Source organism: Oryza brachyantha, chromosome 2 (genome assembly GCF_000231095.2).
Source record: "Oryza brachyantha chromosome 2, ObraRS2, whole genome shotgun sequence".
Taxonomy (NCBI): Eukaryota; Viridiplantae; Streptophyta; class Magnoliopsida; order Poales; family Poaceae; genus Oryza; species Oryza brachyantha.
Genome location: NC_023164.2, coordinates 12,792,013 through 12,811,750, shown reverse-complemented (window position 1 = coordinate 12,811,750; position 19,738 = coordinate 12,792,013). Strand labels below are relative to the sequence as shown.

The 19,738-nt window shown below is 42.0% G+C and overlaps 1 protein-coding gene across 1 annotated transcript; it reads left to right on the top strand.

The window, feature by feature from the left end:
* Positions 1-9,964: 9,964 nt before the first annotated feature.
* LOC102718145 (phenolic glucoside malonyltransferase 1-like) lies at positions 9,965-15,368 on the top strand. The gene is made up of 2 exons (XM_015833109.2): positions 9,965-11,446; positions 15,300-15,368. Exon 1 carries the CDS (start codon positions 9,977-9,979, stop codon positions 11,411-11,413), a length of 1,437 nt encoding a protein of 478 aa, XP_015688595.2. The 5' UTR covers positions 9,965-9,976; the 3' UTR covers positions 11,414-11,446; positions 15,300-15,368.
* Positions 15,369-19,738: the final 4,370 nt, after the last annotated feature.

The window sequence follows — 19,738 nt, the reverse complement described above, 5'->3', positions numbered from 1 at the left end:
GGGATTTGCGAGCTTCGGCTGGGAGTTCTGGTTTCTGTCTATCGTGGTGATGCCTTCGTTTTCTCAGGCTGGAGGTCGGTGGTGGTCGGGTCAGGGCTGTGCGGTTGGGCCCCGACGGCACGGAGGTGCTGGGGTTCTATTGCCTGTGCCGCCGGAGCCGTCGGCGGCGCGCAGGTGCGGTTGCTCTTCAAAGGACGTGGCACCGTGCGAATATGGTTTATTTATGTGGACGAAAGAACATGACACAGACTAGCAAGGGTGGCTATATGTTTTTAAACAAGCCACACGGTAGGACTAAATTATGTTACACCCAGACACGGGCTATTGACCTACGTAACCCCAAAATGAAGGTCCTTTAAGACTAGAGCCAGGCTTCAAAGGCCCACTTATCAAAGAGGCCGAAATTACGTGATTTGGATTACACTTATAAATGGACGGATCATAAAGGAAAAGGTCCACTAAAGATCCCTCAACTTGTTTGCGAATCTATTTTTCGTCCCTTAACCGAAATACTAGCAATGTTGGCGAGAATTTTTGAGCTTACCTTTTCGGCTGCGTTTGAGGAGCGTCTCTTTTTTGCACCATATGTCCCCGGCTCCCCGCGGCAGCTTCCGGCCTTCTCGTAGGGCGCCACAGCCGAGTCACCTCCTTGCTCCTCGCCTCTCGCCGCGGTCTCAGCCTCAGCGTCACTCCTCTCAGAGCTGTTAGCAACTAATCTTGTCATTAGTGCATATGCATATTTACTTTGTTAAGCATGTAGAATATATTTGTATAGGATTTGCACAAGGTGGCAACTAATGTGTGCGGCATGCTGAGACGAGGATGTCAATGTCTACAATGTGTGCAAAGGCCAAAGGCCATTACATAACAAAGTGATTAGTTGCTGGCTTGCTGCATGCAAACATTTAGTTGGATGTACTGAGATGCATGTAGATGTGCAGCTCTGGCTAGAAGGCCACGAAGTGATGTTATTGGCTGAAGAATAGGTATAGCTAGTTACCTTGTTGCTTGGCATCTGTAGGTGGTTGCCTGGTTGGCGCCGGCAAGCTCGGCAATCTCGATGCAGTGCGAGGCCACTGCAGCGCCGTCCGTGCCTCGTCGCCGCCGCAGCCCCGGCGTCAGCCACCACCATCACCTTCCTCCCCACCGCGCTCTTCTCCTCCTCCTCCTTACTCTCCTTCACTTTACCATCGTCATCGCCGCTGCCGCCGCTCGCGTCGACTCCAGCCTGCGCCGCCGCCGCTTGCGCCTAGCTTGGCCAGCCCCAGCCCGGCCAGGTCGTCGCCCGCCGGCCCTAGCTGCGCGCACGTGCCCAGCCGCCGCAGCCTCATGCCGTCACGTGAAGTGATAAAGACTAGAGAGAGGGAGCATGGAGAGAAGAAAGAGAAAGAAAATAAGAAAAAAATCAAGCTACTGACCAGTGGGCCATCTTATGCCACGTCATCCGAAACCGCGTAAAATTAAGTCAATATTGTCGTGGGACTGAATTTACACGGTTTTATTTAGTTAAAGGATACACATTTCTGGTATTCCGGTTAAAAGACAAGAAATAAACTTGTCGTTCAATTTAGGGACTTTGGTGGACTTTTTCCAATCATAAATCGTGGTCTCCTCCAGTGCCAGCGTACGAGCGATTCACCCCACCCGCTTCAAGAAGCGAGCTTGAGTGTGCGACCGCACGTCCACATGATCGCATGGAGTACCGTCGTCTTTCAGTCATCTGGGGGTGCACGTGGGCAAGAATTTTTTGAATTTTGAATTTTATTTATTAAATAATTTTATAAATTTAATTTTGTATTTCAAAAATCACAAAACTAACCTCATGCCACCCTCTAAGAGGACGGAAAGGTGACGTGGCAAACGGCCACTCGGTCACGAGCAACAGGCGTAAACGGCGACATGGCAAATTTTGCATTTAAACCCTTTCCGCCCTTTGTAAGGGCGGCAAGGGCCTAAATGCAAATTTGCCGCGCTGCCCAGGAATTCTATGATGGAACCGAGAATTTTTCGATTGAACCGCGGGTTCGATGCATATATGTATATCGTATGTAATTGTTTAATCACGAGAAGTAGTTTAGCTCAATGGTCACCATTTTACTCTTTCATTTAGGAGACCAAGGGTCAAATCTTACCAAAAGCATATTTTATTTGATTTTTTCTCAGGCTTGCAAAAAATAAGAAGAAATATGTTCTAGCAGAGATTCAATCCCTGGTTTCCTAAATAGAAGAGGAGGAGGATGACCACTGAGCTAAGTAGTAGCATTAATTAGAGAACTTCATACATTATACATATATCTATCAAATCACGGTTAAATTGTAAAATTTTTGGACGGCATGGCAAATTTTGCACTTAGCTCCTTGCCGTCCTTACAGAGGAGGGAAAGAGCCTAAAAGCAAAATTCACCGTGTCACCGTCTATAGCCGTTGCTCGTGATCGAGTGACTGTTTGCCACGTCACCTTTACGTCCTCCTAGAGGGCGGCAGGAGGTTAGTTTTGTGATTTAATGTAAAATTAAATTTGTAAATTATTTAATAAATAAAATTCAAAATTCAAAAAATTCGGCAGCTAGCTACACCTCGCCGCAGCCTACTCGCGGCCCACACGGTGCGGCGGGACCGCTGCCGGCGCTGATGGCCGACGTGAGGGTCGTCGTCAGGAGACGCTTTTCCGCCTGCCCCAAGGGCGTGATCGTTGAGAAGGTGGCCGACGACATCGCTGTTCGGAGGCAGCCGTCGCGCCAGCTTCGGACGCCGGAGAGCGTGGAGCGGGTCCTCGCCGAGCGTGTGCTCCCCTTCATCCAGCACCCGTTCGACCGCCGCGCCGTTGCCGCCGCGAGCAAGCAGATATGCGCGTACGTGTCGGGGGCATGCGCCGACCCCCGCCTCGCCCACCACGGCGTGCGCGTGCTCGTCTTGGTCGACACCTTCGCCTGCGTGACGTTGCTGATCCTCCCCGTGCCGCGCAAGCAGAGCTCCGACGAAGACGATGACTCTCCCCAGTCCGGCACCGTCGTGCCCGTCCCGCGCGAGCAGAGCTCCGACGATGACGACTCTCCCTGGTCCGGCACCGTCGTGCCCGTGCCGCGCGCAAGCGGAGCTCCGACGACGACGACTCTGTCCAGTTCGGCACCGTCGTGAGGACCTGCCCGTGCTTGTAGAAAGTTAGGCCGGGGAGCGAGGAAGAACCGCGGCTCGCAACGTCGGCTGGGCATGGCAGCTTTGTGAGGACGTGTCGATGCATGGAAATTGGGATGAGGGTGAATAGCAGGCCGAGGTCTGACTAACAGTGTCGTGCCGTTGATGTGAGCCATTTATTAGACACTAGAAATGTAATGGCGCTTGATTAACAGTGTCGTGCCGTTGAATTTGAAGTGGCAAACACATTGGGACTTGGGAGTAATAATAGGTTTGAGAAGCCAGAAAATACATCACAGAAGGTGTATCGAAGTTTGATTTAGGCCAATCTTAATGGGAGTTTTATGTGATGGAAATAATGCGCTGTTAAAGGTTAATTATCTGATCAATTTCAAATCCTAATGCTAGACACACGGTACGTGTGTGCTGGATGGTTCTATATATACATGAATATGCAACATGCTGCTTGGATACATGCAGAAACAACGGCTTGTGCTGATTTCTTGGCGAGTCAGGCTCGGTTTTCTTGTTGATGCGAGAACGTGCGCGTGCGGCTGTTGCGGCAGCAACGTATCTCGTGCAATCGATCCGACCTAGACGCAACGGAATAACAGATGAGAGGAAATACTACCGTTTTGTGATAAGCTCTATATATATGAGTCAAGGAGACGTCCTTGGAGAAACACAGAACAATAGTCTCTGCTTCTCACTGCTTTCTCCATTGTCATCATGCTGCGTCGCCGTACGATCCGAACCGGCCGTGGTGCTCGTCGTGCAGCGAGCATCCCGTCAAGCGGTGTCTCCGAGCCTTCACCGCGTACGCACCTGCATGGGGGCGGTGTAAAGGTTTCTGGGCAGCGTAAATATACGCGGCCGCTCAACGTCGTCAACAATTCGATCTTCTTCTTAGTTTTGCAGCACCTGCACATGAGGCGAAGGTTCGTCTTCGTCTTCGTCGCATCACTCCAGTGACTGCACTGCATCGAGAGGTTGATCTACATCGATCTGTGCAATGAGTATATATGTGCTGAATCCTTCAATCCATCTCACTGAATTCAGTTGTTGTCTAGTCCAGAATTGTTACGTACCTTTGTGTATGGTACTGTTCCTTTTAGATTAAAATATTACGGCTAGATTACCAACTGAATAGCCTAATGACATGCATGCTGGTTTGCTTAATTATGTTTCGTTCACTAGCTAGCCTGATAGGCGGTATGAATATATACTGCAATGGTTTATGCAGTTTGAATTTGTTAAGTCTATTAGCTAATCTTGCAGTAGAATTAATTATTGTTAATTCTGTTATGCAAATGATTATGTTTGGAATTAAATTAGTGGCTAAGTATGTCTTAATTCCAACATTATGGACAATAAATAGGGTGTTATATAGATATTTGTGATTATGTAGCAAAGTGTTAATGAAAAGAGAGATTAAATGAGTTTCATAGAGATAAAACCTTAGTTTGTGTCTTGCATGTAATCTAGTAAACAACAATAAATGAAACTATCCATTGAGAGAGGGGTGTTTTATACTAGTTTGAAACTTTTTAGATAACATATCACTCTAGTTAATCGTGTTGATAAAACTTATATTGAGGATGGCTATATGCTCATAATTAATTATTACCCGATGGTAATTTTTTTTTAAGGGGAGCGATCGTTCGACCGCCGCGCCACGGCTGAGGATGCATTTGGTGACCCTCTGGCCCTACAAGTCCTCCGTCACACTGTCCTATAGATAAAATGCCATAAGTATATTAAATATTTTATTCTAAACTTTGGTAAGATATATTTATCTATTTTAAAATAATATATGGCATATAATTTTATCTCAGAGTTATATATTTTATTTTTAATTTATTTTTATATAATTTTTACTACATATACTAGTAGTATAGTATGATAAAATCAGATCCATTGGATCCAAAGAAAAAGAATGACTTATAGTCATTCGTCGGCACCTTGAAAACATCCCGTATTTATCTTCTTTGTTGAGCAGAGCTCCCATGAAAGTATGCAACTAAAATTAAACTTGAAAGAACGCACAAACCGTGGCTGGGGGCAGGACCGCACGACGTCAGGAGTCGGACTAGTGTGTTGGAGAAGAATGTTAGAGATAGAGTTTCTGTTAAACATATATGAAGTAAACTAAAGACAGAGATAGAGTAGTTTTCATGATAGAAACGTTTGTTAACAAGATGGGAGATGGACCTGATGGTATTTTGTTTACTAACGGAAGATATGCATCTGAATTAATTGCTAACGAGAGTAGGAGAGTTTCAGCAACTCTAAGAGTTTTCTATCTCGTCATCAAAAAAAGAGTTTTCTATCTCAACTTTTTTTTCTGTTTTTTTGGCTAATTGAAAAAAAAAATCTATCTCCAACAGTGTGCCATCCGGTTTCCCAAAATTTAGCAATTTCTCATGTCTTCTCGTTTGCTCGTATATTTAGGGTAGAAGCTTTATTGGCATCCAAAAAGAACGCTGCTACTTCGCGTGCACTGGCTATTTAGTGCTAAACAGTGACCCATCCAAAAAAGAGAGGGCAACTCTCGGATATATTTTAATTATAAGCTGAGTCCTAACACGGATGCCGTCGGATACGGTTGACCTGATGGTGTCGTGCGGACCATGGAGATTGGGCCGGCCGAGATGAGCAACAGGCCGAGGTGGTCTGACATCGGCGTCATCGGACTTCCTAATACGTTGATTATTTTTCGACGGACGTAACTTACCCATCCTTCTAGTCCCTTTTAGCCCATTTTAAACCTATTGAACGAGCTGATCGAGCATTAACTAATGGCACGCGATTGATGAAAAATGGATTTACCTAGGGGTGTGATATTGTTTCATTTTTTTCATAGAAAAGCCAAATGGTATATTTATAATAAAAATTAATTTATAAATAAAAAATTTATATACATGTTCTTAACTAGCGATCTAAAAGTCAAGGCTGCAAAATAAACTTCGATAAAAAAAATCTTAAAATTTACTTTAAATTTAAGTTTATAAATTTAAATTTGACTTATAAGTATAAGCAGAAGTGAAAACATGAGGCTACTAATCTCTAAGAAACCTCTGTGTAGAAAATTTATGGAAATAGTGTATTGCTTAGCTGTTTGTAAAGTACATGCATAGAAAACGAGGAAGCAGTCCTTGCTACCAGCCAAAACGAGTGGAGCCTTGGGGCATTCCCAACCCAATGATTAGGATGATATCCTTAGCATTAAATAAGTTGTCACATAGGATGAAAAATAATGTGGCAAGTGAATACACGAGGACAGAGGATGAAACCATGTCTTGCATGAGACATAGTTTCTAAACAACATCCAAGATATCATGTGAGATAAGTAACATTAAATTTAAGTGTGGAATAGTGGTGTTTACATTAGAAGAGTAGTGTCTAGTACTAGTTTCTTGACGATAGAAAATTTATAGAAACCATATCTAGTGTTATGGGTTGGGAATGCCCTTAGAGCAATCTTAACGCAAGACACTAAGTATAATTTCTATATCCTCAATGTCATAAAAGAACGCAGTACTGAACACCAATACAAATACTAATAATTTACATTTGAATTTAATGTTACTTATATCTCATTATATCCTAAATGTTTTTAGAAATCATGTCTCAGGCAAGACATGGCTTTCTTTTTTATATTTATCACTTGTCATATCATCTTATATCCTATATAGCAATTTATTTAATTACATAGGCAATATCCTTGTGCCTTGTTACATTGAGCTGAAGAGGCTGAGATTGTTATGGCAAGCAATTAACCGCTCAGGAAATTATGTTTATGAAAAACAATGAAGTAGCTAAGCCAAAAGAAACCAGTCCTTAGGTCCCATTCGAATCAACCGAGTTAGGTGGGCTACTCCCTTATTTAGCGTAACATATTTTTCGAGTTAATAAACGAGTAGTTTTTTTTTCAAATCCTTTATACAGGGAAGTTTTCTAAAACATCAAATAAATCAATTTTTAAAAGTTTCTAACTAGTAATAGTAATAGTAATAGTAATATGCCAATGCCCGTGTCGTTCTGCATGTCGCCTTTCAGTTCAGCTAAAGAGCCAATTCTAACTGTCCCTTTAGAGCATCTCTAATGATAGCCCATATTTCAAAGCCTCCAAAGGTTAATGGTTTATTCAGTTCACAGGATTACAAAAGGAATAGGATAAGAAAGGATTGAGGTGTCCTGGCAACTCCAATCCAAAGAAAAAAATTTCCATGAGGTCTCAACTTATGCTAAAAATTCATTGGAATTAACTCAGCACAACATAATTCGATGGAATTGGGTAGGGTCCATTCATGTGAAATGAATTATTTCTTTAGGAAAAATCCTGAGGTTTAAATTTCTGCAATATTTCATCAAAATCCTTTGAACCGAATTAGCCATAAATGGGATGTCTTCATTTTTTAAGGTCCTAAAATTGCGTTCAAGTCCAATGGCAACCCTCATTTTTTACCCCTATTTATCTTCCTTTTCTCTTTCAACATGCATGCACCGACTAGATTAAATTGGAGACCAAAAACTAAAGCAATATATATGCTATCAACTTCCTTTTTCTCTTTCCCACTTACAACATACAAATACGTCCACAGATATTCATGGCCTACATAAGTCTTGCATCACCCCATAATACAGAAACACTCAACTGAACATAATTGGAGAACTAACCTATATAAAATTATGAAAACTATACAAATGAAACTGTAGGAGCAATATCATACTGTTCTCAAATATCCAGATGAAGAGAAGATGGATGACAAACTAATTAGTGGAAAACGATCATGGATGGATAAAATACTCTCACGGGAAAAAACAATCAACGGGGATTGGATCTAGAGCTCTCAAGGATTAGGAGCTGGGGTGTGGAGGGTCTTCCTATTTCAGGGGCTCTAGTAGGGACCTAAAAATAGATTGAGAGCTTTGTTTATGGGCTCTACATGAGTTTCTCCTACTATCGGTCCAGATTATTATTGGTCATTAAACTTGGGAACCTACCATTATTCTACTGCAACAAATGTGGTCCCCATTGTCAGAGAATTACTCCTCAAGTAGCGAAGTCGGTGTACCACTTCTTGTGTTCGGCCCGTGGAGTGTGTGTGGGAAAGTTGTGCGTTGCAGACATAGTGTAGAGTAGAGATGGGGGAAATGGAGGATATGTCAAAGAAATCACACTAACAAATCGATTTATAAAGGTTCAGGTCGTGCGGAGGCATACTACCCACTTCTATTGTATGGATGACTGAGTATGATTTTTTAGTGGAATACAAATTGGAGGGAGCTCAAGTTAGAGCTCACACTTTTCTTGAGGCAGCCCCTTGGAACTTATTGGAGTGTTTACATTACTTTTTATGGGTGAGAGTCCCCCTTCCTTATACGGCCCTTTGTATTAAGGGGATACCACTGGGCCAGGAATGTGATGGCTACAGTAGCCAGATCAATGTGAGGAGAAAATCTTAATGATGAGATTGACGGGACCGGGATAGGGGTGTCCCTTCTTCCATGGAGGTGTTCTATTGTCTTTAGTACGTGTATGAAAATTAGTATGACAAACATTATACGTGTCAAACATGATATACGTGTAACATTAATTGTGATAGGTACAACATTAAATATGATAGGGGTAGCACATAAATGGTCTCACATTACCCCTTAGACTGACCATGTTTTTTAACCTGGTTGTTGCCTCAACCGTAGGGAGGATTAAGCTTCCCCTCTCGTCTTAAGGTGAGGAACTCCATGGGGCTAGTAAAGTCTCTTGCTCAGCCAAAGAGGGGTCAAGGTAACCCAAACCCCTAGACAGTGGCCTAACCCCTCTAGAGGGTGGCCAGTCTCTTTTGGAGGCCATATACATGTTTTTTACACGAGTTACTGATATGGTAGCCCTAGTTACAATAATACTGACTTATATGGATTAGGTTGACAAGGAGCACTCACTATTTTAATATGGTCACTCTCATAGAGCTACAAAATAGTTGTAGAATGCATGTCTCTGTGCGGTGGTTGGGTTTTGGGACTTCTAATAAAAAATGTCACCCATCTTTTTAATTTTGTTGATACTTTAAGCCAAAATTTACATATAATATGGTTTTGGTATTTGACGAGGAAGAATTCAAAATAAACCAAATTTAGAGTACAGACATACATTCAAACTTCACGTACACATTATCAGGGACAGTTCTAGACCGAAATACAAGGTGGTGCCGAGCAATTTCTTTTTAATGATTTGAACTAGGTTTAAATCTATACGAGTGCTTGAATTTAAATTCAGAGGGTACACATATGATAAAAATATATGAACTCATCTAAAAAATTTTCTGAACCAGGTTCTTCGAACACCTACGCTTCAAGCAGCTCCGCCTCTGCACATTATATTAGGGCCTGTTTAGTTTCTAAAAACTTTTCCTAAAAACATCACATCGAATCTTTGGACATCTAAATAGATCATTAAATATAGATGAATATTAAAATAATTACACAGCTATAGGGAAAATCGTGAGACGAATCTTTTGAGCTTAGTGTATGATTAGACATAAGTGTCACAACAACTAACATGTGCTAATGATGGATTAATTAGACTCAAAAGATTCGTCTCGCGGTTTTCAGGTAAAATCTGAAATTTGTTTCGTAATTAGAATACGTTTAATACTTTAAATATGTGACCGTAAGGTACCACTCTCAGATTTTGGGAACTAAATGGGACCTTATAGAAAAAATAATTTGGAATGGAATCTGTACTTTGCATGCTTCCTCTTCGCCAAATAAATTTGGATAGACATTTCTACTCAGATTGTCATCCGTCTTGAGCAGAGGAGACTAGCCATCCACGACAATGGCAACGCCTTCCTCCCAGTCCCAGGGTGACAGCTTCCGCGTCCTGCGCACCGCCCGCGTCGCGCCGTCGTGGACGGACGGTGCCGCCCCGTTGCCCGAGCGCGCCATGCCGCTCACCTTCCTGGACGCGATGTTTCTCTCCACCCCGGCCGTCGAGCGGGTGCTCCTCTACCGCCTCGGCGCCGCCGACGACGTCGACGCCGTGCTGTCCAGGCTGGCCGACTCACTGTCCCGGGTGCTCCGCGACTTCTACCCACTCGCCGGCCGCCTCCGCCTCACGCCCGGCGAGGGCAACCGGTACGAGCTCTTGTACCGGCCCGGCGACGGCGTCGCGTTTACCGTCGCCCAGCACGGCGGCGTCGACGTCGATGAGCTGGCCAGGGATGACCCGAGGGAGCACGCCGCGATTGCCCCGTTCGTGCCGGTGCTCCCGGCTGGCGGCGCGGTTCTGGCCGTGCAGGCGACCGTGCTGCTGCTGCCCATCCGCCGTGACCTCGCCCTCGGCGTCACCGTGCACCACGCCGCCTGCGATGGCTCCAGCTCAACGCACTTCCTCCACACCTGGGCCGCCACCTGCGCCGGCGCCGCCGTGCTGCCGCAGCCACCCGTCATCAACCGCACCTGTATACGCGACCGTGAAGACATCTACGACCTCCTCGCTAGTATGGCAAAGGACTCCCAGCCACACATGCTGGAATCGACCATCGTCGTCGTCGCCGTCGACAAGCTCCTCGCCACTTTCGCGGTGTCAGGAGACACCCTCCAGAGCATCAAGGACAGGATCGCCGCCGTCGCGGCGCGGCGTGGCGTGCCCACTCCCCGGTGCACGTCCATCGTCGCGACGTTCGCCGTCATATGGCACTGCCACACCCGTGCCGCACAAGGCGACGTCGACGTCGAGGCAGACAGTACTCCAAGTCCAAACGACGGCGACCGTGGCCTCCTCGTCTGCCTCAGCGATCTCCGGCCGCGGATGGATCCGCGCGTCCCGGACAAGTACCTCGGCAACTGCGTCGGCCCATGCTTCGCGTGGGCGGCCAGGAAGGAGATCGCCGCCACCGGCGCCGACGACGCGCTCTTCACGGCCAGCTCCGCGATCGCCCTCGCCATCGACGGCGCGACGCGCTGCGAGGCCGACTACTGGGACAGGTGCACTGAGCAAGGACAAGAGATGAGAACCCTGGAGAGCCCTCCGGTTTCGGTGGCCGGATCGCCGAGGTTCCGCGTGTACGACGTCGACTTCGGGTTCGGGAAGCCCGCGAAAGTGGAGGTGGTGTCCATCGCAAAGACCGGGGCGGTGTCCGTGGCGGAGAGCCGCCGTCGCGGCTCCGGCGGCATCGAGGTGGGCGTCGCGCTGCCGCCGGAGCAGATGGAGAGGTTCCGGAGGTGCTTCGGCGATGCCATGGCGTGGCTGTCATCCTCCTCGCCCCAGTGACACACCTGATCGACAAAGTGACGTCACCGATTGGTACGAAGCCGTTTACTGCTATTGCTATACTACCGGCTACTGCAACTTAAAATGAGCCTGAAATTTAAAATTCAGTGTCGAGATTGTATCAGTTTCATTGTTTCTGCTGGGTCTAGAATCGACTATATATGATTTACTCCCTCCATGCATTTCAATTTATTTTCATCCTAGCATTCAGTTTTTTTCCCTAAATGTTTATCATTCGCGAATTAAAAAAAAACTTGGCATGCATGGGAAATATGTAAATAAACAAAATATGATCTTTCGAAATTCGAACACAAGGAGGCATCGACGGTTGGCCTCTTCATTTATTTTTTTGAGAAAGATAGGCAACAACCCCCTTCCATTTTCATTAATAGAAAAGATAACCATATGTTGCCCTCTTCATATGCGAGGAGCTGGTCACGGTACCTATATACCGTGCAATTCCGGTCCCCTTATTTCTGTCTCTAGGGTTTGTTTTCTTTCTTTCACTTTATATTCAACAAAAGTGGCACATCCTTATGCTCTTTTCTTTAAAAAAAATAGTGTGAGATTAATTAGATTATCATAATTCATGTCCTGCTATAAATTAAATAGCCATCGATGGCGCTTTAATGTTCAGTGAAAACGAGTGAGAGGACCATCTTGTCTCACCCACTTGGCTGGCCCCGTCTCGCGGTGTATTCACACAAAAGATAGCAATACATGAATCAACCTACGGAGACGGTGCAACGAAAGATTATCCAATTTTATTATACATATTTAATAATATATAAATAATAGAATTAGCTACGTTGAAAATATATTTTAGAAACGTGAGAGAATAAACTTCTCTACAGGAACTTTTCTGAAAAAAAAAAATACGCACCAATTAGCAGTTTTTGAAAAAATATGTGCAAAAACCGAGAAAAAACTAACAATAAATCGCTAAAGAACACAGCCAGAATACTTGTATCTCGCGCTGTTGCGGTACGCCTCAATCTTAATGCAGTCCTGTGACTTTTATCTCCCTCATTTTTCACGTGCACGCTTTCTGAACTGTTAAATGGTGTATTTTTTATAAAAAATTTTCTATAGAAAAGTTGTTTTAAAAAATCATATTAATATGCTTTATATTTTGTAATAATTAATTAATCATACGGGGTAAGTTAACTTACCCCTCAAACGAACGTGGCCATAGGCAAGATTCAACTTTTATTCCAAAATAAGCCAGCTTCTAACTTTTTATGATACCCCGTTTCAAAATATAAGTATTTCTAGTATTTACCTTTTATATTATATTATAAATATTTATACACTAATTCTATAATTTTAATCATTCTAATGATTCTAGGGGGAATAAGCCAAATGATATATTTACATATAAAAATAATTTATGAATAAAAATTTTATATGCGTGTTCCTAGTGATCTAAAAGCCAAAGCTGGAAAATAAACAATAATGAAAAAACCTCAAAACCTAGTCTAAATTTAATGTGGAAAATTTAAATTTTAGTTTATAAGCATAAATAGGAGCGAAAACATGGTGTTGCTAGTGCCAATCAAATGCTTAGTAAACTAACTAATCAATTCAAAATTCAAAATTTAACTGCTTAAATATTAAAAGAGAACCGTTTGGTATATCCTTAATCTAGGCTAACAACCTAGCAATGATTATATTTTGGATTCGAGGTAGGAAATTACTAGATCAGAAATTGAGAAGATTTATTTCTTTTATACCCCTTAGCTACCTAATCACCAATACTATTAATCTATCTCGTATATTTATTTTATTTTGTTAGGACAATAGTTTAGCAAAAAAGTAGTATATTAAAATATATTTTTATGTAAAAATTTATATTATTATATTCATATTCAAAAATACTTTATTATGATTATACTTTTATAGTACAGTAGAGTAATATTTGGGCGAACCATTATCCTAACGAAACATAGTACGTCATATATTTTTAAAAGGAGGGTGTATTTATATGAGTATTTCGGTTATTTTGTTTACCTACGAAATTATATCAAATTTAAAATTACAGTTTGTTGAGTGATACCTCTCATATAAACAGATATACATACACACACACACACACACATATATATATATATATATATATATATATATATATATATATATATATAATTTTTTAATAACCATTTATATAGCATGGAAAAAAAATAAGGAAACGATCCAACCGAGATACTTTCCCTTATCTGCACTGTTTATTAGTACAAGTTACATGCCAGTGCGTTGCAATAAAACTATATTTGACAAAAAAAACTAATTAACTCAAAGTAAAGCATTTATTTTCAGCATACCACAAAAAAATAAGATAAAAAATAAAATAAACAAAAATTAACAGCAAGTGATTATTTATATCATGTTCTTTAGGGACAAACTTACACCGAGTGATTATTTCATTACTTAAAATTGATAATAGCAGCTAAGCAGTAAACACAACAGGTTAACTTGTTTATGGTATGTGATGTTATTGTCAATCCATGCATCTATTGTCATTTTGGTAGCTATAGCCTATAGGTCTCACATAATCAGGGGCAGATCCAACGCGGGGCTCGACCCCGCTACCCCTGTTAAAGCCATTGAAGCCTCCATAAAGTCCCCCCTAAAATTTTATGGTAAAAATTAATAGAAAGAGAGCTGAAACTCTATCTAAAATATTCAGACTCTCCTAGTCTCTTGGCTAGATCTGCCACTGCACATAACTCGAGTCCACTGAACTGACAAGTAATACTACAATCAAGCACAACTTTTTGACCCAATCAAGACCAATAATGCAATGAACAAGGTTCTACAATAATGCTCTAGCATTGAACATTTACAGACAGGTTTCCTTATAAGCAATTGACAGGAGTGCCAAAACAAAGTTTATTCAATAAAAAACAGGAAATAGATGCATATTATATCAACTATCCAGACGCAAAGGTAACTTCCCCAAAAAGAAGTGCTGAATGAAAGAAATAGCTCACTGAAACAAAGAGAATTATACTTATTTTGGTAGTGTTAGCCTGAATTGTAACATTGGTTGACTCGTCGATATTAGCCACTGATTTGCTTCAGCTTCCAGACTTGATCAGGTAATAATGCAGGGAGCGTGCCGGAATTACCTACACATATAAGAAGAAGAATAAAATAATTGATGAAACATATCTGAAAAATGCATTTGTTTTGTACTTATGAATTTTTTGTTTGCTGGATTCATATGGCCTCAGCTTAGTCTCTATAAGTTACAAGATCTAATGCAACTCAAAGTTATCTAAAAGAAATTAGCTACAGTTAGCATTTTCTAGAAATAGAAAAGGAAATAAACTCCTGAAATAATTTTCAGATAAGAAATTAAGTGAATTTCATTTCGTTTTGAACCCTGCTATACCTAAAAATGAACAAGTTCCTGAGCTGAATAGTGAAACCTAAAAATAAAAATAGTTCATGAACTGTAAAGTGCTCCTAGCTCTCGTTGTAAACAAGCAGACATGTATTTGGAATCTTTAATTTATACCTAAGGTTATTCGATGGTTTGCAAGAATTTTCATATTTAGAATTACGGGTCAATATGAACTTGGACCACCGTTTATTAGAAGCATCCTGAATGAACTTATACTTTAAAAGACCACTGCCCCTGAATGAACTTGAAAGAACGTTGTTTTAGGATGAGTCGGTAGGTCAGTGAAGCTTCACCTATCTGTATTTCTAATATTATCTATGAACTGAAAAGGTAGCATCATTGCAGTGAATTTTGATTCGATTTTTATGTCACTTAGGATACATCTGTTGTGCACATCGAACTACTATTTCAGAAAACTTGGTTCCTGCATAATTTGCTAGGAGCTCCAGTATACTGACTAAATTGAAACCATAATTTCAGGTCTTGCCCCAGAAAAGAACCCCATGTATCAAGTCTGTTGAAACCCACCAAAGGAGGGCGTTGCGGCGAGAGGCGTCGGCGGGGCGAGCATCGGCAGCAAGGGCGACCGTCGGCGGCGGGGGTGCGGCTCCGGAGCTCCAACCCAATCCAAAGGAATAAAAAAACTAAAATGAACAGAGAAAAACAACTGCCAAGAACATCAATGTTGAGAGGATAGGAGAGGGGAGACCTGCTTGAGATTGCAGAAGCCCTCGTGGACGGCGAGCATGGTGTCGAAGTCGACGACGGTGGCCGCCCCGGTGCGAAGGCCAGAGTGACGTGGACAGCAACGATGCGGTCTCTGGGGCGGCGACATTGATAGAAGGAAGAAGGTAGCAGCGTCCGGCTCATGGCGTCCACCTGCAGCGTCCTCCCTTCTCCCTCACCGCCGTCCTTTCCAGGCGGTGGGTGTGTTGCTGGTCCGGCTCACGGCGTCCATCCCGGCGGCAAGGTGGGAAGGACGGAAAAAAAGGGCGGTAAAATCCCCAAATTAATCAAAACCCTAATTTCGGGTTTTCCTTGCAATGCTTTTTTTTCTCCAATAATATTGTATCCTATTCTAAATATTACGTGTCGGTCATCTAAAGAGCATGTTAATATTTCTGTTTTATTGTAAGACCTTCTGATACTACATAGATTCATTAGTATTGACAATACTACAAAAGTTTATACGGTAGAACGGAGGGAGTGCTACTATGTTTAATTTTGAACAAACACCAATAGTGTCTTAGTGTTAGTTTTCTTCATCGATCGGTCTTCGCCTCACCGTCTAATACCTCGCTGGGTAACAACGTGATAGTCCAATTTGAGTTTCTTATTTTTCCCTATCTTTTTATCCCAAAATCAATGTATTATTTTAAATGATGTATACTCTTCAGGGTTTTCAATAAAGTACAGTTTCGTTTTTATCCCTGTTTTATTGTCTAATATTGATTTGTCTTGTTTTTTAGGTTTTTATTTTTATCCCTAATTTTCCAAACTGAAGCGACTGTTTTTCCCTCTTTGTCAATGCATGTTTGCTAAAGAACAGGCATGATGCTGGCATACTTACCTCAGGTAGGAGGACTCCTACATTTGCCTTGTTTGTTCTTCAAGTGCTTTGTTTCTTTAAAAACCTTGATGAGATGGGTTTCGTAGAACTCTTTTGGTTGTGTAGTTTGGTGGCATTAGTTTTAACTTCACGCTAATTGCGAAGATGGGAAGATGGCAACTCTCAAGTAATTAAAGGACTGATATTGAGGTCCAGGTGGTTAAGCAAGCATCTTCGTCAGGCAAAACTGGCTTTGTCACCTTTGGTTTTTCTAACGATTAATTTACTCTTAGAACCTCGAATTCGAATGGTCTGCCTAGCACATGTGTACAGCATCAACCCGATAATTTATGGGGTTACTGTATAACTGATCTCATTTAAAAGCTAACGACATATTTGATTTATTTTTTCACTTTTTACCCTGTTTTTAAAAAATGAATCGGCTATTTGACCTGCTGGCTATCAGGGGTTAGACGTGAAAAAAAAAAAGAACACATGAAAAGACCAATATGCCCTCTCTAACCCTATCTCTTCCTCACTCCCTCCCGGTACACAGGCAAGAGGAAAAGGGGGTGGTAGCAGGAGCAGGCTGTGGCGGCGTGCGGAGGTGGCAGCGACCGGTGGGGGCGGCGCACGGCGCGGTGACCGCTGGTGGACAGGGCTGCGACGGCGGCTCGCATGCACCGGCGCGCACGGGGGAGTCTCGCCGCAGCATGGCGATGGCTCGGGGCACGGCGGCGGCTCGCACTACGCCGACAGCAGGATGCAGCAGTAGCGACAGCACTGGGAGGCGGATGCCTTGGCTTCCGAGGCATCATGATCATATCCATCAATCCTGATTGTCTGACTTTCTTAAGGAAAGTCGCGAAAATGCTCATGCTACAGTAGTCTACCTTAGAGCACTATTGCTACAGTAAGAAACAGTGAAAGTACTGCAGCATGCGCGCTGTTCATTGGCACTGTAGCGATTGGTCTGGTGCGTTCATTGTAAATCGGACAGAACAAAATGCTCTCAAAGTCACAACACTGCTCCTCTCTAACTTCCCATTTGCATATCCATTATCATCTGAGCTCATCTCACTGAACCATGACCTTGCTTCTTTACTGTTGACGTTAAAATGTGAACGTTGACGTGTCACACACGAAGACATGGGAGTCAATCTTATACATCTTCGGTGTAGGACCTAAATCTTAGAATGCGCGGGCGTGCCAGTCAGTTTGATCCTGCAACTGACAAGATGAACGGTAAAATAAGCTGATCAGCTATTGAGTCGATAGATAACTAATAATCCAGCCGATCAGATATTGATGCTGCAACGGTTAGCCGATAAGATAAACGATCGGCTATAAAAAGCTTGGATCGGCTAGAAACTTGATATAAATATATTTCAATTAAATATTAGACCAACGTAATTCGCTAGGTTACTTATTAATCTTAGTTGATCGGACAAGCCCCTATAACCAGATCGATCTAAACATACATAGATCGGACTTAACCAAGACAGTATGTAGTCGAGCACGATATAATTATAAGAAACATGAAGATCGATAAGGCTAATAAATAAACCGATGAATTACTTGGAATAAACAATGAATGTTTTTTTGCGATTGGCTAAAATCTCTTTCCATATAATTCTCATAAGCCGATGTAACATAAATAAGTGTCGATCTAACTAAATCAAGCCGATTGGTATAAAAATAACATAGTAAAGCAATCGGTTATTCTATTGATGTAAATATAGCAAGCATGTAGATCGAAAAAGATCATCGGCTATAGACGGCGGATAAATAACCAAGATCTATAAAATATCTAGCCTAGATTGCTAATAATAATCATACAAGATCGGACCCAACCGAGACAGTTCAAGATTACTCTTGGCAATGTTAGGTTAGATACTAAACAGATTTAGATTACTATCAAGCCAATGAGCCGATAACTGATAACTTATCGGCTAGTACTTCGATAAAACGATGAACAAAATACGTCAACATGATATAAACTATCTGATAAACACAATCTACTAGATCGGCCCGAACCGAGACAGTACTAGATTGAATATGCCAAATAGCGAATATCAAACCAACGTAGTTCACCCAAAGTGGTCGACCAAATCAACTCAAGATACAGATGTAACTCAAGTTGAAACTGATATGATAACTAGCAATCGCACAACCAAATTAGAAGATCAGACCTAACCGAGACTGTTCTAGTCTAGCCGATACGATTACCTTGGCCCGGCAGAACGTAGGACTTACCCCTCCGCCGGAGATCGAAGCGATGCAGCCCCGCATCAGGTGCCAAGTTCCGCCGGAGTTGAAACCTCAGAAGATGGTGGCGATGTGCCGAAAGTAGTTGATCTAATTATGAAGTAGATGATTTATAATGATCTCGGGCATACATATTTATACACTCGGGTGGATAGTAGTCCATGTCGAACACAACACACGACTCCTAATAGATAAAAAGAAATAACAAACTTCTATATAAATTCTATCTCTAACACTACACGGTTTCTAGTAGATAAAAAAACAAACAAGTCCCGATCGGACTCTACCCCCTTAGAAATAAAATAAAGATCCTAACCAACTCTAATTAATAGATAAATTAACCGCTAACCTTGGTCTTTACAACTTCTTCTCAAATCCAGTCTCTTCTGGATAAGATTTTTATCTGCTAATTGTGTCTTTTCTTAACCGAATCCAACAAGAAAATTTACCAAATTTTAGTGTTAACATTTACGCAAAGATGTCACCGCCAATCTGACAGCATCAGCGTCACTATTCTTTGTAAAATTCTTCGCCATCTTAAGAATGCATCCACTTTTTTTATTCCATAGTGGTCCATAAGATTACACAACTTGAAGTCGTATTCTTCCTTCAACGCCATTGCTTCGGTGATATAATCTTCATAGCCATCGACAATTAAATCAGTGTCATAAGACCGCCTTGCCACCTCAATGGTGAAGTGCTTTATATGAGGGGTATGCTTTTGTATGTTTGTGTACTAATGCGCTGATATGTCAATGTGTATTTTGGAGATGATTATATGCTATTTTTACATGAATATTCTCGTATATTTACCTCACTGTGTGCAGTTTGGCAATTTTGGGCAATATGCTGTCAAAATTTTGTTAAAAAGTAGGCAAAACCATATCGAAATTATGTTTCAATTAATTTAGATTTGAGATGAATTTAGTTCAAATTTGATTACATTTGTCAATTTAATCAAACTTCACTGAAATATCAAACAAATTTGTCTCAAATATTAAACATAAATAAATCAAATATTATGATTCAATTATTTGTTACTAGGGATAGATGCACAAAATTGGGCCAAATGTGTAAACAAGCATTTATAAAGTAGGGTCAA